This window comes from Cyprinus carpio, chromosome B6, assembly GCF_018340385.1.
Source record: "Cyprinus carpio isolate SPL01 chromosome B6, ASM1834038v1, whole genome shotgun sequence".
NCBI classification, from domain to species: Eukaryota; Metazoa; Chordata; class Actinopteri; order Cypriniformes; family Cyprinidae; genus Cyprinus; species Cyprinus carpio.
The window spans coordinates 12,377,465-12,398,119 of record NC_056602.1 but is presented as its reverse complement, the minus strand read 5'-3'; the positions used below and the strand labels follow the sequence as shown (position 1 = coordinate 12,398,119).

Here is a 20,655-nt window from a genome sequence, read left to right as displayed (position 1 = left end):
CCTTGTTTTTCCTGTTAATCACTGAAATGTTTTCTCCTTCAAAACGTATTCCTCTCTCATACACATTCAGTTTCTTCTCAAACCTTTTTCTCCTTTTCTACCTCCTCCTCATCAAAAGCAACTTGCCTCTTTGCTATTTCTAGTTTTTCCCACTGCATGTACCTCTCTCTTTCCCTCCCTCTCTCTGCTTTTTTTCTCACACCCTCCCTCTTTCCTCCTCGTCCTCCGACAGACAGAATGCTGCAGCATCCACTGGGTAAGGTAACGTGTGTGCAAGCAAGAGCAGGGTAATTCTTGCTACCTGCTCTGCAGCTAAAGGGATCTGTCCTCCCATCAGCTGTCTGCTATTGGATTTATCTGGAGAATAAGCACAGAATAGAAAGGGTGATTTTAAGGAAGCAAAAGAGTGACAGAAGGAGGCAACCATGGCCCGGCTGAACTGGTGTCTAGCAGCAGTGATTAGCTGGGGGAAGTTCCTCTTCTCTTGTTTCTTTCCATTGCGAGCAGCTAGGAGAGATAAGGTAAGGCTGCATTTGTTTGACCTACTCTGTACTGACTCGTACCAATACATACACACAAACTGGGGTCACCTTTCACAGCTGATTGTGAGTGCAACCAGACAACAGTCTGGTCATTCAGACTGCCCTATATTTTTCAGCATTCCTTTTTATCTGTGGTGGGTTTTAAGCTGCTCAGTGCATGTTAAAAATTGTCTAAGCAAAGTACTTAGTGAAGTCTTGTCCTGCTTCTGGGTTTCCAGAGTGTTGTGTTCAAAAAACTGTCCTACTGTACATTGTGCATAGTCACTTTAATTTTGAATCACTTATCCAGTTTTGCTGGTATGATAACAAAACCTGACAGGTTTAAGGTCCCCAATTTTCTCCACCCCCATTTTTTGTTATTGCCAATGTTTTAGAGATTAAAACGACACTGCCGCAAAGGGTCCCTTAGGTTTATGCTGAGTTAATGGCTGCCATTTTTAAGGAAGGAGTAATTCTGTGGGTACATTGAGAATTCTTTGCACCAGATTGTTTGGTTTTGTTAGTGCAGTAGAGTTTTATGGGGTGTTTGTGCTGAACCAACCCCAAAACATGTTAGGAGAGTGTTTGGTGGTGCATGCTAGCTTTGTAGCATGAGGTTCCCAGTCTGAAGTTAATGAGAGCGGTCAGATTATGGGTCAAGTTTTCATTATTTCATTATCATTATTACGTTTCATGCCTCAGTGGTTGTCAGTGCTGATGTGCCTGCAGAAAAAATATTTTGCCGCAGAACTACTGTTTTTTTCTTGTACCACTCACCCCACCCCCAAATTTCAGTCTGTCCCAGCACACGTTCTCATCCTTCAGATCTTGCCAAGACCATAACCCAGCATTATTCATCCAACTTCCCCATCAGCTATCACAGCAACACATCACCATTTCTTGCTCTGTGTAGACGCTTTCTCTTCTTCCCTTACTGAAGCCCCCCTCTTCAGCTACAGTGCTGTGTTGTACAATACTTCAATCTCAGTCCAAAAACCACTGGCAATATCCGAATTGTATTACCAGTTATCACTTTGACACCTCCTCTACCCAGCAAATAATAATAATAATAATAATTATAATAATAATAAATAAAAAAATAAAAAGCTGGATAACTAACAACTCACATCTTCATCAACAACAGTCTTTGAAAATATGCAAAGTGCATAATATGGATTCATAAAAAAGGCTTAACCATAAATTCAGTGCTGTTAAAAAAATAGTACACCGTATAAAATTGTTAAATTATGTTTCAACATAATTAAACAAATGACACTTGGAATGAAAATACATACAGAAATGCAGGCTGCGTCACAGGCAGCTGTGGCAACAATCTATGTGAAAGGTGAAAGTGCATCTTTCAACTACTACAAAGAGACTGCACAAATATGGTCTACATGGGAGGTCAGCAAGAAAATAAATTTGTTCTCAAAATTAATAAATAAAATAAATAAAAATATCTTGTTATCTTTTAAGCATAGTGGTGCCAGTGATGCGGTTCTGGGTATTTGGCTGCTTCAGGGCCCATGACATTTTCCATTATATCATATTATTCCAAAAAGAGGGTTTTGGACTGGTCCTAAGCTCAATCAAAGTGCTGCCGTAGGTCATGCTTAACAAAACTAATACAAAACAATTCAAGGAATTCTGGAGAAATGGGCATTGCATAATGCATTACATAAAAGTCATTCTGAACTAGTACAACATTAACACTGCATTTTTATTATTATTATTATCATTTAAACAGATGGTCTCATACCCATTCTAATATTAAATGTATAACTATTAAAGCATTTTGAAGTGCAAGCAAACATGCACATTATTTTTTTTTTTCAACAGAATGGCAGCCAACTTGAATAATAAACATTGATTTCTCAGAATATGTTTTTAGTTATAAGTGCTGATATTAGAAAATTTAGAAGATAAATCATTTTAATACCTCCATCTAAAAAAGGAAATGAAAAAATTGGGGATGTTATATTTGACATTACAGTCAATTAATTTACCTGATCAGACAAGATAACCGTTTCATTTGTGTGTCAATTGTAAAAACTAGTTACAAAAAGGCCAAGAAACATAGGAGCATCAGAAATTTAATCTGTTCAATAATACATACAGTAAGTTACTCTTTTCACAGGTTTGTATAGCTGTACTATTTATTTGATGAAAATGGATTTGATTTTCAGAGAAAGAGTGGCTTTATTGTCATTTCAGCAATATACAGTTTGTACACAATGAAATGAAACAAAGTTCCTCCGAGATTGTGGTGCTAGAGTACATAAAATCCAAACAGGACTATGAGACTGAACTAGAATATACTGACAAAATTAGACTAAATAAACAAAGTAAGAATGAAATAAGATAAGATTAGAAAAGATTACACAGATACTTAGGACTACAAAATGTGCATATGTGCAAACAGCGTGGTATAGTACAATACCACAGAACAAGGGACATTGCAAACTAACAATGCAAAGTAACACTAATGTTGAATTTGAACATACTGTAGATAACAGGCATACTTAGCAGAACAAAAGCAGCAGTTTGTTTACTATGTTATGGCAGAAATTTTCAGAGGAAATGTGCAGAAATTGCAAGTGGAGTGAAGATAATGATCAGTGAGTGTGAGGGCATTAATTTGCAAAATGCAAATGTAAAATGTGTCAAAAAAAAAAATTGATGGAGCAATCTAATGTAGGTGTAAATATGTGCATAATATAGACAAAATAATATTAATAATTTGTCTCACTCAAGGCAGAAGTGTGAATGTTTGCAAACAATGTGATAAACACTTTTTTTTACCTCTTTTTCTGTGACTATTTTAATGTCATCTCAGCTTTGCGCGTGTGGTTCATTAGCAGTTACAGACTCCTTTGGTGTTTAATGCTGGTTACTAAAACCTGCTTTCAATGCAAAGAATTCCTTTTACTTTGTATAGCTCAATTTAAGTCTGTTGTTGCTACACAAAATATTGTTTGTGTTGAATATAAGCATTTAGTATTAAAGGGCCTTACAATGATCCTAATGCAGACACACACTCCAGTCTGTTAATTACACACATTTAATTTACATTGAGTCAGGCTGGATATGACTCTTGTCTGACCTGAACTTCACCTCTCATTGTCTTTCGGCAAGATGAGCCCTTTAGCTAAAATAGGAATGCATGCCAAAGAACCACAGGCAGACAGGATTTGGCCAGTAGAGTAGAAATGTACACCTTGTTGGTGGTTAAAGATCCATGTTGTTATACTGTGTTCAGATATTTGAAAGGGATCCATTAATATGACACTCTGAGCTCAACTACCATTAATGTCCCTTGAGTAATCCATTTAACCTCAGGCTGCTCAAAGGGGATTGTCCCTTTTGTAAGTGTACAGGATAATAAAACATCCCTTCCCCCAGCCTCCTACCTTCAACCTCCACTAGAGATCTGTCAGCCCATTTATCCCAGAACTTATTTAATTAAGGGTGTATTCACACCAGGAAAGTCCGCTAGTTCACTTGCTTTGGTCCGGACCAAATAAAATGTTGATTTGCCCTTTTTGCAAGTGAACCAGAAACTGTAAACAAAACCACATGTGTGGTTAAGGTCATCCATTCATTGCTTCATCCATTCAACCGTACCAGAGTTTGTTTGGAAGCAGACTGAGACCACCTCTTCAGCTAGGTCTCGGTACGGTTGTTTGGTCCGCACCAGAGTGGGATTGCTGTTCTTTATCAACTTTTTATTAAGTGAAATTATTTAATAAATAATATATACATTCAACAAAGAGCTTAATATATCTTAATAATATAAATAATATATAATTCATATAAAATAAATATAATAAATATTTGGTAGCAAAAACTGGGCAATTTTGTCTCTAAAATTCTTTCACTGTAAGCTGCATTAGTTTGGTGCAAGAGGTATAGCGGAATGACTTCATTGCATCAAATATATGTTGCAGATGATCTTGTTTTGGTTTGTGATCCCACCCAGAATAAAACCTGCTCCATGTAGGTTAGCGGTGCATAGCTAACCCTAACCCTAACATAACCCTAAATTACAATAGCGATGAAAACACTGCTAAAAATCTATTCACCTTCTTCAGCACAAAAAAATAGAGTTAGCTCAAATTAAACTTAAATCAGTAGCCACTAAAACTAGCAACAACAGCTCACCATTTTCATTTGCAATTATAAATTCTAAATTTTGGCATTAGTAACTTACACTTCATGACAACAGTCATGATTGCACTCAAGTTTTGAGGATTTCCTGTTCCTGGCTCATTTTGGATCAGACCTGGAGAGTCGTTTGACTGGATCATTTGAATCATTGAGCTGTTGACTTGAGAACAGATGCAGTCAGATCAATCCAATACATGAATGAATCAATCAGTATGATTTGTGGACCGATTCACAAATCAGACACCGCTATCTTGTCCCTGAGCAGGTGACGATTTCACGATTTAAAATTAACAAAGAACAACAATTTTTTTTTTTTTTTTTTTTTTGTAGCAGAACAAAAAGTATAATATTATGCTTTGGAATGTAGTGAAGTAAAAGTTTCCCAAAAAAATAAATAAAATAAAATACAGATAAAAACGAAGATACTTTGTAACTGTCCACCACTGGATCAAAGAAACGTGGTGCAGATTTAATTTATCTGACTCCCTCACAGATCTTTGTTTGACAGGGTAATGAGCCAGTCACAGTGCAGTAGAGGCACTGCCTCCTCGCACATGATTTTCATCCTGTGTCTGGGAATTCCTGCCTCATATTCACGTCATCCTATGAAGTATAAGATTATTTAACTGCTGTTTGATCTTATATTTTTCATATTTCAAGACAAACTGTTGAATTTCAAATTCAGCATCAGAATGAGGAAGAAAGTTGATTTAATTAGCTGTGTTTCCACTGCCCTTCAAATTGTGCAAATTGAAATAGCAAATGTAACATTTTGCAAAAACTCACATGAGGTGGCTGCGATATACATAAACCTTATCACAAGTTATCGTGAGAGGAAAAAGATGCATTTTAGTCGCATAACATCAGTTAATGGAAACACCGTCATTTTGCAATAGTTTTTTAATTGACATTTATAATTTTTTTGCACAAATCTGTAATGGAAATGCACCTAGTGTATTTGATCGTGACATAGTTGTTGGTGCAGATCTGAGTATTTCAGAACCTGCTAATATGCACGTACAACCATCTTTTACAGAGAATGGTCAGAAAAGAAATGAGTGGCAGTTCTGTGGGCAGGATAATGCACCGTCATAGATTTACATCATGGATGTGCAGCTGACAAATCGGCAGCAACTACATGTTGCTATCATGTGAATATAGACCAAAATCTTTGAGAAATGTTTCCAGCTCCTTGTTGAATCTGTGCCACAAAGAATTAAGGCAATAAAAAAGGTAAAACAAGTAATACAAAATAAACAAGATAACTTAGATTACAAACACACACACAAACACAGTCTATATCAGGGATAGGCAACTCCGGTCCTGGAGGGCCACTATCCTGCAGAGTTTAGCTTCAGCGCTCATAAAAACTAACCTGCCTGTATCTATCTAGTAATCCTGAAAACACTAATTGCCTTGTTCAGGTGTGTTTAATTAGGGTTGGAGCTAAACTCTGCAAGACAGTGGCCCTCCAGGACCGAAGTTGCCTATCCCTGGTCTATATGGACAAAAGGATTGGGACACCTGACCACTACACCAAAAGGGACTGTAATACCATTGCATTCTAAATACATGGACATTAATATGGAGTTGTCCCCTCTTTTTAGCTATAACATCTTTCATTCTTCTAGGAAGGGTTTCTGTAGAAATTTTGCCTGTTCATCCAGTTGTTTGTGAGGTCAAGCACTGATGCTGGATGAGAAGGCCTGGCTCGCAGTTTTCTTTCTTGATCATCCCAAAGGTGCTTGATGGGTTGAGGTCAGGGCTCTGTGTGGGCCACTCAAGTTCTTCCACACCAAGCTCATCCAACCATATCTTTATAGACCTTGATTTGTGCACTGTGGCACAGTCATGCTAGAATAGAAAATGGCCTTTCCCAAAGTGTTTCCACAAAGTTGGAAGCATAGCTTTGTCCAAAAGCAGAGTTGAAACATGCTTTAATCTTGCTGCCACATGTTGATGTGGTTCATGGAGCTCTCATTCTGATGCTGAATTTGAAACTCAAAAAAAAAAAAAAAAAACAATACTTCCAAATGATCATTTATCAATTTTTATCAATTACATTTTTTATCATGATTTTTATCAATTAAATAAATGTACTATGTTATTTCCGTTTTGTTGTTTTTGGTGCTAAATAATATATGCAATAATTATGATCCATGATTTGCCATTTCAAATATTATATTTTCTAACATGTTTATTATTTTTATTACTATTACAGTAGAATTTAAGGTTTAAACAGAGAAAAATGTTTTTAAATTTGAATGCAAAGAATGCAGATTTTTATTTATTTATTTATTTATTGCATTTGATTATGAAACTCTTTACTATAAAAAATATCCAGTGAGTCACTAGGTGGTTAGTCATTCAATGGGCAGTCTTCAAATAATCTCATTTGACCTCCTTCAGGCAGAAAAAGTTTGCAGAAAGACTAAAAACTGTTTAAAATATGACAATTAACATCTGGTTGTGGTAGCTACAGTATTAAAATGTTGCTTATGTTATCTAACTGCAATTACAGTCTAATGATAAACATTAATTATAACATGCTTCATAAAATACTACTACTGGCTAGATTCCTGAGAGTTCAGCTAATACATGTACGCATGCACACATACAATGAGTTATTGCATATAATATAAAGCAATGTGCAGTTAATACAGTCTTATGGTGCTTTTCCACTGCATGGTACGACTCGGCTAGGCACGGCACAGTAAGATATGGTGTCACAAGTTCAGTGACGCAGGTAGTGACGATTCTCTCCGGCCAATCCGTGATCAGCAGAGCTTAAACGTCACATTTTGGTAATGGTATGGTTCATTTGGAACCATAACCGAGGTGGTACAAAAAAAGTACCAGGTACTGTACCCAGAGGAAAACCCTCCAAAAGTGAACCGTACCTAGCCGTACCGTGCTGTACCATGCAGTGGAAAAGCGCCATTAATGCTACTTGGTCCATCCTTGACTCAACCAAAACTCATAACACTGTTAACCCATTAAACACCGAAAGATCTATTCATATATTAATCAGTGAATAAGAATAGTGGGCAAAAAAATATGGACCATATATTATATGGTAAATGATATGGACCATTGAAAAAGCATTGTTTTATTGGAGCACCAATATGAACGTAAACCTTTGCCTGATGATTACCTGACTTAAATATTATCAATCCACTGTGGACAGTTTTGGAGAGAAGAGTGAGTAGCACATTCCCTTCCTCAACATGTCTGTAACAATCGGCAGATGTTCTGATAAACAACATTCCACTTCAGAAATTTTTTTGCAATATTTCATGTTTTACTACCAAATTATATGTAATATCTAATTTTTATTAATATTTACACTGGAAAGGTTTCTGCAACATTTCTGCAAAAAGTCTCACGATTTATTTCCAGATCATGATGCATGAAGGGGTACTCTTAGCCTCGAATACCATTTCAGAGCAGAGGTTGCGTTAGACTTTAACATTTTGCGTCATTTTAATGGACAGGGTCATAAAAATTCCATCATAATCTATTATAACTCGTCATTTTAATTATATTTGTATTTATGTATTTTAATTATAATAACACATTTAATTGCTTTTATTTTTGACCACATTTTCATTTTTAATAATGAACCTAGAGGACAAGCATATAGGCTAGGCTTATGCATTTATGAAGAGAACAGTTGAAAAGAGATGTGCGTCACTTTTAATGTTCAACACCACATTGTCAGTGACAGTTTGGTATAAAAAAAAAAAAAAAAATCCTTTCTCTATTTTAATAGATTCTCATTTTTATGAACCACTATCAATTCTTAAATCCCAATCGATGCTGTTTTCATTTTGATGAATGCACAGTAGCCTACATATAGTGTGCCTCCCATCCAATAAATCGCAATGGTCTAAGCTTTGTCCGTTGTTACTTTTTATATGAAAAAGTCTCAGGTTTCAAATTCTGTCCATTTTATTAGGCAATTCATGTAATAAATACAGTTTTGGTGCTCTTTAATGTGGAATGATAGATTGCTGTAGACACCTCAGATCTAGCCAAGCAGCAGCGCAAATGAACTGATCATCTTTCGCTTTACTAGTAGTGGATACTCGCCTGTGCTTAATCAAACCAGTGCCGATCATAGACATCTGGGGGCTCTATGCAAAACGGGGACAAGTTATAAATGAATGGAACGCCTTTGTCCTTGATCACTCTGTCTCGAATTACGCTCACGGAAAGTGATTGAGAAACATTGTCTCTTCCGTGGTTCATTACGCTTTCAACTCGTTTTTTTATTTTTTATTTTTTCTCGAGCAAGAGACAGTATGACATTCTCGTTACATGATTTGACTGAATTTTTACATAGAAAGGGCAACAGCGCACTGCATTAAAAGAAATTAACATTCATGATTTCATAACCGCTGGCCAAATTCTAAAACGAAAGTATTATTAAATCAACTTTGAGAGCCCCCCTGGTGTTTTGGGGGACCCATTTCATGTTTACGTGCTTTTCCTCTCTTTCTGCTCCTAGTTGCTGTGGTGGATCAGATATGAAGTATTGTTCTTTTAAATACTTTCCAGCATTTCAGAATTAAATGTATGCAAATTACACCGAAAGTACTACGTTACCTTACGGTGCTCAGGAATGCTCACAAAGGATTTAAACACTGAATTTTGAATTGATTTCAGAGATGTGGATTTGGATGGCAATTAAATTATCACAAGACCTTGGTGTTTGTCAAAAAACAGTAGGTAATTCGGCCGGGGAATTCTATGGGGGTGATGAGAGTAAAACACTGAGATCCTGGATTCAGACAGCATTGAAATGACCAAATACCCCCTGTAAATCACTTACATCCCCCTAAGAAACAATTACCGTCCGAATAGGGCTAATGGCGGAGAATTTTCAGTTAACTTGACCTCTGCTTCAGAGTGTGGTTTTTATTGTGCATTAAGGGCACTGAGCTTTGGCATTTTTAAGACCTGGGACAGTCTTGCGCACTTACTTCCTGCATGTGCTCTTAAGTGGCCAAGACCACAAGTGAGGGTATTTGGACAAGCCTTTTGTCTCTGTTGGAAGAGACTAAAAGATTGGCCTGAATATGATGTCTGTGATAAATCCTGCTCCTGGAGAACCAATATCCTGCAGAGTTTTGCTTCACACTTGCTTGGATATGTTTAATGATCCTGGAGACATTGATTAACTGGTTCAAGTGTGTTCTAAAAAGTGCAGGATAGTGGCCCTCCAGTTGTATAAATCAAGGGGTACAACCAGATTATTTTTCATTCAATAAAGTTACAGTATAAGATATAATTGTGATTTTAAAAGGAGTTGCCAACAAAATTTGTGCTCTAAACATTACCGCTCCAACATATATAGTCAACAAAATTAGCCTTCTATATTTTCGATATCAAAATAGCAAAAACGAATTAAAGAGATGCCAGCAGCACTTAAAGGGGTCACATGACGTTGCTAAAAAAAGAACATTATTTTGTGTATTTGGTGTAATGCAATGTGTTTATGTGGTTTAAGGTTAAAAAAAAGAAGAAAAAAAACACCTTATTTTCCACATAATGTACATTATTGTTTCTCCTCTATGCACTGCCTTTCTGAAACGCATCAATTTTTACAAAGCTCATCATTCTGAATAGCGAGGTGTACGCTGATTGGCCAGCTATCAAGTGCGTTGTGATTGGCTGAATGCCTCAAACGTGTGATGGAAATGTTATGCCCCTGCGGTTCCCAATCCCAGCATCTTCACACACAGACGAGTGTAACATCATATACCTCTGTAAATAAATACAATTTAAATTCATGTCTCGCACACTTTAATGCCCTTTGAATGGAACATATACACTCATTGGCCACTTCATTAGATACACATTACTGGTACCGGGTTGGACCCCCTTTTGCCTTCAGAACTGCGTTAATTCTTTGTGGCATAGATTCAACAAGGTCTTGGAAACATTTCTCACAAAATTTGCTCCATATTAACAAGATATCAACACACAGTTGCTGCAGATTTGTCAGGTGCAACCATGATGTAAATCTTCCTTTCCACCACCTCCCAAATGTGCTCTATTGGATTGAGATCTGGTGACTGTGGAGGCCTTTTGAGTAAAGTGAACTCATTGTCATGTTCAAGAAACTAGTCTGAGATGATTTGAGCCTTGTGACATGGTGCATTATCCTGCTGCAAGTAGCCATCAGAAGATGGGTACACTGTAGTCATAAAGGGATGGACATCGTCAGCAACAATACTCAGGTAGGCTGTGGCGTTTACACGATGCTCAGTTGGTACTAAGGGGCCCAAAGTGTGCCAAGAAAATATCCCCCACAACATTACACCACCACCAACAGCCTGAACCGTTGAGACAAGGCAGGATGGATCTATGCTTTCATGTTCTTTATGCCAAATTCTGACACTACCATCTGAATGTCGCAGCAGAAATCGAGACTCATCAGACCAGGCAACGTTTTTCCAATCTTCTATTGTCCAATTTTGGTGAGCCTGTGCGAATTGTAGCCTCTGTTTCCTGTTCTTATCTGACCGGAGCGGCACCCGGTGTGGTCTTCTGCTGCTGAAGCCCATCTGCTTCAGGGTTTGTTGTGTTGTGTTGTGCATTCAGAGATGGTATTCTGCATACCTTGGTTGTAATGAGTGGGTATTTTCATTTATTTATTTATTTATTTTTGAGTTACTGTTGCCTTTCTATCATCTCTAACCAGTCTGCCCATTCTCCTCTGACATCAACAAAGCATTTTTGTCCACACAACTGCCACTCACTGGATATTTTCTCTTTTTTGGACCATTCTCTGTAAATCCTAGAAATGGTTGTGCATGAAAATCCCAGTAGATCAGCAGTTTTTTAAATACTCAGACCAGCCCGTCTGGCACCAACAATCATTCCACCTTCGAAGTCACTTAAATACCTTTTCTTCCCCATTCTGATGCTCGGTTTGAACTTCAGCAAATCGTCTTCACCGCATCTAGATGCCTAAATGCATTGAGTTGCTGCCATGTGATTGTCTGATTAGCAATTTGTGTTACCAAGCAATTGAATAGGTGTACTTAATAAAGAGGCCAGAGAATGTAAACTTGTTTCGAACTGGTATCATGGCGGAATATCTGGTCATGTCCACTTCGCAGTGCACTTATGGTCGAATAGAACAAACGTTGTACGTGATAAGAGGACTGGGATTGGGAAACGCTGCCATACCATACTGTGATGCTGTGTCCCAGCGTGACAAGACAAAAACATTATAACCCATTATAAACAAGGCGTTTGTTGCATCCAGTGGGGACATAATTACTGATTATAATGACTTATACTGTGTTTTTACACATTGCGTTTGGACATCGCGCCCCGTAAACATAAAACCATGTCTGCATTTGCTATTGGAGAAACGACAAACAACAAATGCTACTCTACACTGATCAAAACTCACGTTTGAATAAAAGTTATGCCTTCTTTCTTTGTATAAACATTTGGTCAGTGTTATGCAAATCTTCCCACATCATGAGGTAGACATGTAGGCGCGTGTTAGGATGAGCCGTTTTAGGAGGGCGTGGACAAATCTTAACTTTTATAAAGAATATCTCTTTGGATTTGAGACTTTAGTCTTTACAACTTTACAGATCTTCTTTATGCACCAAGAGCTTGTAACACTCCAAAGAGAAAGGAAAAATTTAAATAGCATCATATGACCCCTTTAAAGAGCCAAGCATGAATGGCCAAAATTCAGTGGTCTGTTCTTTGTACATCACTAACTCAGTTAGCTGGATTTGAATGTTGACGATTTGGCATGATCTTGGATTGGTTGATTCTTCAAAGCTTATCCAAGAGTTGCTGTCATAGCAAAAAGTCTGTAAGATTAAACCTGTTTGGGAGCAGTCTTATTTCATGTAAACAAGATTAGATTGAATCTTTTCAAGTAGAATTGATACTTAAAATCTCTCCCAGCCCCCGCTACTTTATTACAACACTTATTGTTCCAACACTATTGTTATTGTTCCAATAACTGAAAATAATTATTTAAAAATTAATTTAAAAATAAAAGAATAATGGCGTTTAGTCTATAACACTATACACATTATAGACTATAGCCAGTTTTACTCATTGATTCATTTGCGACCAAATAAATTTGCGATCAAATTGAGTTTTACACACATGGTATACAGTTAATCTGATTCATGTATTAATTTAAGTGGTGACAGCTATTATGGGAGTGGCTTGATGAAGCACAGGAGATGCAGATAACTTGCCCCTTAAGAAACTTTAATTAATGCTGTCACATATCAAAAGAAATAAAAATAAACAGTGCATATTTCATTTATCTATCATATCATTTATGTAGTTTTGTTCGCTTGGCTATTTCCTTGTAAAGGTCCTTAATTTGTCAAGTTTTCTGTCAGGTGTCTTTTTTAATTTCACAATGTCATTACATTGCTGACTTGCCTCCAGCCAATCGCTGCATTGCTGATCACTGTTTCAAGTATCGATACATCTGCTTTTTTGGGGAAACACAAGAACACGCAGCAATCCTAGACAACTTAATCCAAATTATTTCAATCAAATGCGCAAATTCATTTGAAGAACCAAATTAGCCAGATATCAGTTATCATGATTAGAAGATCCGGCATCTTTCAAATCATCTTAGATGTATTAAGAAAGAACGGATCAAATGGACAGTCCTAAATACAAGTGTAAACAGGGTCCAAAACATTTTGTGATCCAGTCACCGAAATCACATATAAAAGTAGTCAGAAACACCTTTGACTGCATTGCATTTATAGTTGTGGTGAGCCTTCATCTGAGATGCCTGTGTTACCCTGGGAAATGATGATTTCCCAAGAAGAGCAGCTTAATTATCCTCACCTGCACTGCATCTATTTAAGTACTCCACAAAGAGCGCATCACTGAGCATTGTGTCCTGGTGAAGTCTCATGTCTGTCTCTGTCCTCTTAGGTTCAGACTGACCACACACTTTGTAAATCTACCAGACTTCTACCCACGAGGACCTCAATTACACCTCAAGCACATCCTTATCTTCATTCTACGCTTGCCTAAACCTTTAATAAAGTTCCCTCCACAGTAATTTTATACTGCTACACTATCTTGTGTCTTGTCTTTCTGCTACACTGATGGAGAAGGTAGGCATGCTTGTTTTTTTTTGTTTTTTTTAGTGGTTATACTTGTAGGTGGAATCCTTTCCCCTCCTGGCCTGGTCAACAAAATAATACAATGGCTGACGGACATTGTGTGGCACAATGGTGAGGCATCTGGGAACAGAAGCCATAGTGCACAAATCACATCCAATTTCTTGTCAGATGGTGCATCCGTTCTCGACAAAACTCACAGAATAATGACAGGGTAGCATACCTCAACATCTTTAACTGGATCGCCATGAGAGAGAGGTGGGACCAGTGGGAGTGCATGTATATTATAGCCATCTCTTTCTGGAGTGGATCAGTGTAATTTTAACACAGCAGACAGCAGAGGACATTCATTTTCTGAAGGAAGAATAAGCATAATAGCAGATCACATGCTTCCAGTGACCTAGATAGTAGCAATGTCAAGCTGTTCTGCCAGTTGCGAGGTGGCCAGTGTCAAACTGTTCTTTCAGTTGGAAGTTCTGCCACTGAAGGTTCCTCAAAAAAAACTCTTGCTTGCCTACTGATACCATTCCCTATTATCATTGTCCCCTTTATGCATATAGAATGGATCTAATATGGCTACTACCAAAATCCATGAACACATATATCTTAGAGCTTGTAAGCTATGGTACATCCTAGCCTCAGGGTATCTTTATCAGAAAGGTGAAATTCTCAAACAATGAGTAGGTAGGGTAGAGAACCAGTGCATAAAATGGCAGTGAGGATATTTTTGGTCTAGTTATTAGGCCTGAATAAGAAAGCACAGCCCAGACAGATTACCAAGCAGGTCAGGCTTTCAAAAAGCTTAAAGGAATAGCTCCCTATCACTAACAATATCTCGGATTTCGTAAAAAATAAATAAATAAATAATTAAAAATCTTAATTTGTGTTCGGAAGATGAACAAAGGTCTTACAGGTTTGGAACGACATGTAATTAATGACAGCATTTTATTTTTTTGGGTGAACTATCCCTTTAAGGAGGTACTGAATTCAATGGCAGTGCTTGACTGGCCTTGAGGCTGTCATTTCTTCAAACATGAATTGAAACCATCAGTAAAATACTTTTTTTTTCCCTTGTCAAATATAATGACATAAACATAATATAATAAAATGACAGGTTAACAAAGTCTTGACCTTGTGAATTCATAATTTTTGCCCATTCATTCAAGTTATTGTAAAAAATATAATGTGATCATATTATATACTGTATACATATATTTGGTCCTACTTTATATTAGGTAGGCCTATGAGTACAGAAAATGAGTACATTGTACTTATTGTGTTCATATTGTATTGCAAAACACTTTTGCTGCTATTGAGGTGGGATACAGACAGGTTTGGCAGTATGGTTAAGTTTAAGCAACACATTTTCACTATAAACTTGTCACATTTTGATGCTTGGACATGACCCCCTTGGCATCACTTTTTGACTCACAGGGTACCCCTTTAGCATAATTTTTCAACATGCACCGACCTCCATTGCTTTAAAGAAACCCTTGGCATCAATATGCCAATGCGAAAGGTACTTGGAATTTTATCATCATGATTAAATAATATTTTGGATAATAATATAGCCATTATTGCATTCATGTTGGGGTGAGATTTTTCAATGTAAACAGTCACAACAGCTTTATTTATATTACACTATTTAAACATTTATAAGCACATAACCCAACCCTAAACCTACCATTTGTCAATAAAACACAAGATATAACTGGCAGATACAAATAGCGTCATAATTTATATATAAAAATAATAATAATAATAATAAATTAATAATAATATTCTGAGGCAAAAAATTGATTTGTGAGAATAGACGCGATTGCCGTCTCCATCCACCGTAAAGCTTATCCTGTGTGCTGTTGTGCATGAGTTAAAAAAATGCTGCCAGAAGAAGCCTTACATCAGCCTTGGTTGTGAAATGCTATTGGCTCGTGTGTGTCTTGTGACCAATTGCGTAATGCCACGAGACAGGAGTATCTTTTTGAATGAGATGTCAGCGTGTTAACAGAGCGGGATCATTTTTACTCTCTCTTTCGCATTAAGATATTGTATGGCTTCAGAACACTTGGAATGCAAAACGCCTTGTTTGTAATACTTTTATGCTTTATACTGCTTGATTATGGTCAGTTTTTGCAATAAATACCTGTGACTGCACTTATATTGGCCTGTTACTTGTTTTATATTGTTCAGAAATGGGTAGGTTTAGGGTAGGGGTGGGGTTAGGTGCTCCAATGAAAGCATAAATTTATATAAAATTATTTCAGTTTTTTTGACGTCACATTGTATAGGGCCAGGCCATGGGGGATGATTGACAGCTCTTCATTGCTATAGTTTCCGCCCTGAGTGGTGGTTCACTGTCATCCATTCTCTCAGCGCTCAAGCAGCTGTAACGTCAACGATGTCTCGCAAGCAATCCCGATGCTCTGTTTTTGTTTTTAAGACTGAAAATAAGAGTCTTTTTTTTCCCCAACATCTGAGCTGCTGAGGACACTGTGGATTACTTTCTTTTTTCAAGGTAATGCGCCTCAAAATTGACCTAAATATGTGTGTCACTCCAGACTCCTTTGTGAATGTCATGCCGTTATAGTGTTTAGCGTTTTAACCATATTTTTGGATGTACATTAAGGCTTTTTTAACTGATCAGCGCAGCGCTTGGTCAATTGATCCGTGCTGACGACAAGCTCTGTAACATTGCACTGTTTCGTTCCATTTTCAGTGCATTTGGCTTCTCATATGTACGGCTAAACACCGGTTCTCTTGCTTTCAGTTATGTTGCTTCTACCGGCTGTTTATTGCTGTAGATATGCAATGCAGAGGGACGTATACACGGCGCCATCTTCTGGAGACGGGGTGGGAATATGCAGCTCATTTGCATTTAAAGGGATATACTCCAAAACAGCACATTTTTAGACACACCCCAAAAATGACATTTTCCAGCTATTACAATAAATGATCTGTTCGGTATTTTGGGCTGAAACTTGTTTCAACTGTGTCTTTGCAGCAGTGCACATAGGCTATTATATACCTCTATACTGTTTGCTGTGTGCCATTCAATAAGGTTCTGGAAACATGTCTTAGAGATTTTGGTCCATATTTACATGATAGCATCACATAGTTGCTGCATTTATCAGCTGCACATTAAGAATGTGAATTCTACATTTTATATTTTAATCATCATCACCAAAAATTATGTCAAATAGATACATAACACTAATCAATTTAATCAATTAAAATATAACAATTCCTTTACAACAAAAAATCATGTAGTGACAGTAGGTAATACATCTGATATACTTCATTTGCAATAATTTTTATGACTGGATTCTGAAATTCTTTCAGCATTGAATTCATGCTGAATTGTGGAAATCATTGGGTCCTACACATCAAAGACAGTACTCAGCAAAGATTGACTTTACACAAATGATTAATTCATACTTTTATGGTATTATCCTAGATAAAGAGAATCGTCATTTTCCTGTGTGCTTACAACAGGAAGTAGAACTCAGGATCATTTGATTTTCATATTTGTAAGGACAAACATGGGTGAATAGCTTTGTTTCAATGTGGTTCTGTTGATTTAAACATTTTTAACTCCAGAAATTGTATCTCCAAAAAAGACAGCACTACCCATTTTTCTATGTCGTGACAAATCAGTAATTTGCAGAGGCTGATAATAATGCTTAGTATTAACAGCAATCAATTATTCTAAGTGAGACAATAGTTGCACAGGATGTTGACAGACCATCAAATTGCAGGGGGAGAAACCTTCTGTTCAGTTAATATAATTCTTTGACAGAGACAGTAGCTTTCAATCCTCTATTCCTTTTTTAAAACCAGAAGATTCTTCAGTGATGGGCTGCTCTGGGAATTCAGGCAAGTTAAGCAGTTGAAGGAAAGAGAGTAGCAAAAGATAGCAAGTAGAGGGGCAATGAAAAATTTAAGTAACGTTAGCAAGGACATAAGCAAGCAGGCATGCAGGCGAGATGGAAGAATGTGAGACCCTGGCAGAGAAGGGAGGAGGGAAATAGAAAAAGGGAACTAAACACTGGGGGGTGGGCTGCCTGAGAGAGGACTGCACTTGAATAAGAGAGGAAAATAGAAAAGAAAGAGAGAGGGAAAGGAAGGGGGTGGGGGACACAGAGAGGATGATATAAGAGTGTAAAGGAAAAAGGGGAAGGCACAAACATTGTAGCTGCATCTTTGCTGCATCACAGATCTTGCAAACCACAAATGGATGTGTTGCATTTGATTTAGGATTGACCTTAGAATATTGACCTTCTCTGAATTCCACCAGTATCTATGAGGGTGCCATAAGCTCAGGACTGGAACCAGGGTCTGCATGCTTTCTCATCATTCCAGTAACATGGATGGCCAATATAAGTGGGAAATACACACTTTCTACCTTCCTAAATGAAAAGACAAATAATTTAGCTTCCCTAGAGGATGATGCAATTTCATTACATACACTACATATACTCAAGCAATAAGGTATGAGGACATGCTAACTGTAAGATACAATGTGCGGCAGAGCCTTGATTATGTCCACAATATAGCACAGACAGTTATTTCTATAATCACCTAAGGACACAATTTTTCATTCAACCCAAATTTTAAGGAACTTCATTAAGTGTAATTTTTCCACTTGAACATCTACTTGCTAAAATAAAAAAATTCTATACAACAAAATGGGAGCTGCTTGTGTCCACTTTTGTCCTGTGCATGTCAGCTTTAACCCCGATCAAACACACCTAGGGGGTATTCCAGAAAGCAGGTTATGTGACATCCAAAAATGGAGGTAACTTTTAGGGTATGAAGCAACTTATTCTCTGAGCATAACCTGCTCCAGAGTAGGTTCTGTTTCAGGTAGGTTCTACAGCTCTATCAGTGCATGCATGACCTACTGACGAGATGTGTGTGACAGATTGCGCACAATATTAATATTACAATACAGCTATGTAATATATATATAATAATTATAAAGCACTAATATAAGTAATATAAAAGGTAATATATTATTCTAATATGGTTAATATATTTATTTTATTGACATATATAATAGTTCACAGACTCAAACTGCATGGAAAGATTTGGGTCACGTATGTAATCAGTCCAATGGATGGGCGAGATGTCAAGGGTGGGGTGACGTAGAGACCAGGGAGCTTAAAAGCACGTGCGGTGGATATAGCGGCTGCTTCTGTCATTCAGCGAAGCGCTCTGTGTGTGTCAGTTCTATTTATTGTTGTCTGTCCCAGTAAAAGCATAAGTCATGTCAAGGCGAAAGACAAGCATATAAGGACGAGAGCAGGCAGCATTTTAGACTGTTTTGGAGCGGAGCTCACACAGTCAGCTTTCTAGTGGCGCTTTTCCACTGAATGGTACGGCACGGTACGGTTCGGTACGGTTCACTTTTGGGGAGTTTTCCACTGGGAACAGTACCTGGTACCTGGTACTTTTTTTAGTACCACCTCGGTTGAGGTTCCAAGTGAACCGTACCATTACCAAAACGTGAGCAAACTGAGCCATGCCGTACTGAGCCGAGTCATACCACGCAGTGGAAAAGCGCCATGGGAGTATGTCCATGCTTGTGATCTTCCGGTTCCAGTCCCACTGCTGCTGAGCCATAGGGCGACTGAGATAGCGGGGATTGTCCTGGCATAGCCAAGCGACCTCTTGTGGTCATATGAGGTAAAGCAAGAAATTAGAAAGTGACCTCATCAGTATTAGACTATACATTTTGTGATGTCATCAAAAAGAGACTGAATCAGAGGCAGAGAGTGTCATGTTATGGGCATTCATTAATCCAAAGACATCCTCCGTTAAAAGTTATTAATAAGGCATTCCCTGTAAGTCATCTTGTTTTGTCATTACTCATGATTGTGTTCAGTGCAATTTGTGTAGTTAAAGATGCTTATTTGGTGTTATTTGGGATGGCATGTTTATGCTTGCCACTACAGTACATATTCTCTCATCTTTCATGTGATATTATTTTATAAGTTAATATCATATTTTTGAAGATATAGTGAATTCATTGGTTGAGTTGAGTAGTCACTATAAGCACTGGTTATGCTCATACGTAATATAGAATACTGTTATAGAATATGCAACTTATCAGTGTATGTATTTTCAGTTTCACACAGTTTCATCATGTAATAAAGTTACACTCTCAACATCAACTTGTTGACTGGTTGACTGGTTCCGGGAGTTATTGCGTGAAGGTGTTTAACAATTGGACAATTGAATGTGGGTTCAACGAGGCCAGTACAATATTATTCGCTAGGGACCGGAGACAGGCTTCACCCTTTCTCCTCCCCCACTTTCCAAATGCAGTGAGCTCTTGGGAAAAAAAAAATCTCAAATGAGAGCACACCTCTCTTCCTCCGTGGAGGGTGATGAGGTCAGTGGGACAGGAGCAGCCTCAGCCGTGGTCCAGCTCCTCATTTGGGAAGCGTTGCTTCTCGTACACCCCCAGAGTATTGGGAGTCAGAGTGGTGCTCTCAGGCCAAAGGCTTCTAAACAGAAGGCGGATCTCCGGACCGTCATTCTTGCTGAATATTCTTCGACTAAAATGTCCTCACGCCTATGGCCCAGGACCTCTGAGGGTGGGCCCCTCTAGAGAAGAGCAGTGTACACCTCATCATACAATGCCCATCTCTCCTCAGTGCCCTCAGGAGATTGGTCTGTAAACCCTGCCACCTCCGGTGCTTCAGGGCACAGTGGTCTCCATGGAGCGCTTCTCTCAGCTTCCGTCCGGAAACGTAACGGATCTGGGAGGCTCGCTACCTCCAAAGAGGTCTCTAGAGCAGCTAGGTTGGTTGTCCCCTGCCAGT

General features: G+C 37.9%; 1 protein-coding gene across 6 annotated transcripts in view; it reads left to right on the top strand.

The window, feature by feature from the left end:
* The first annotated feature begins 211 nt into the window (after nt 1-211).
* The window catches only part of tns1a (tensin 1a), a 121,779-nt gene continuing 101,335 nt past the window's right edge, over nt 212-20,655 (top strand). For 4 of the 6 annotated variants that reach the window (XM_042725729.1, XM_042725728.1, XM_042725730.1 and 1 more), the window contains exon 1: nt 213-521. In XM_042725729.1, the coding sequence (XP_042581663.1) occupies nt 426-521 (96 nt within the window). In that variant the 5' untranslated portion in view covers nt 213-425. Of the gene's footprint in view, nt 522-20,655 lie in introns of all 6 variants that reach the window. The other 2 variants (XM_042725727.1, XM_042725731.1) reach the window with 2 other exon arrangements.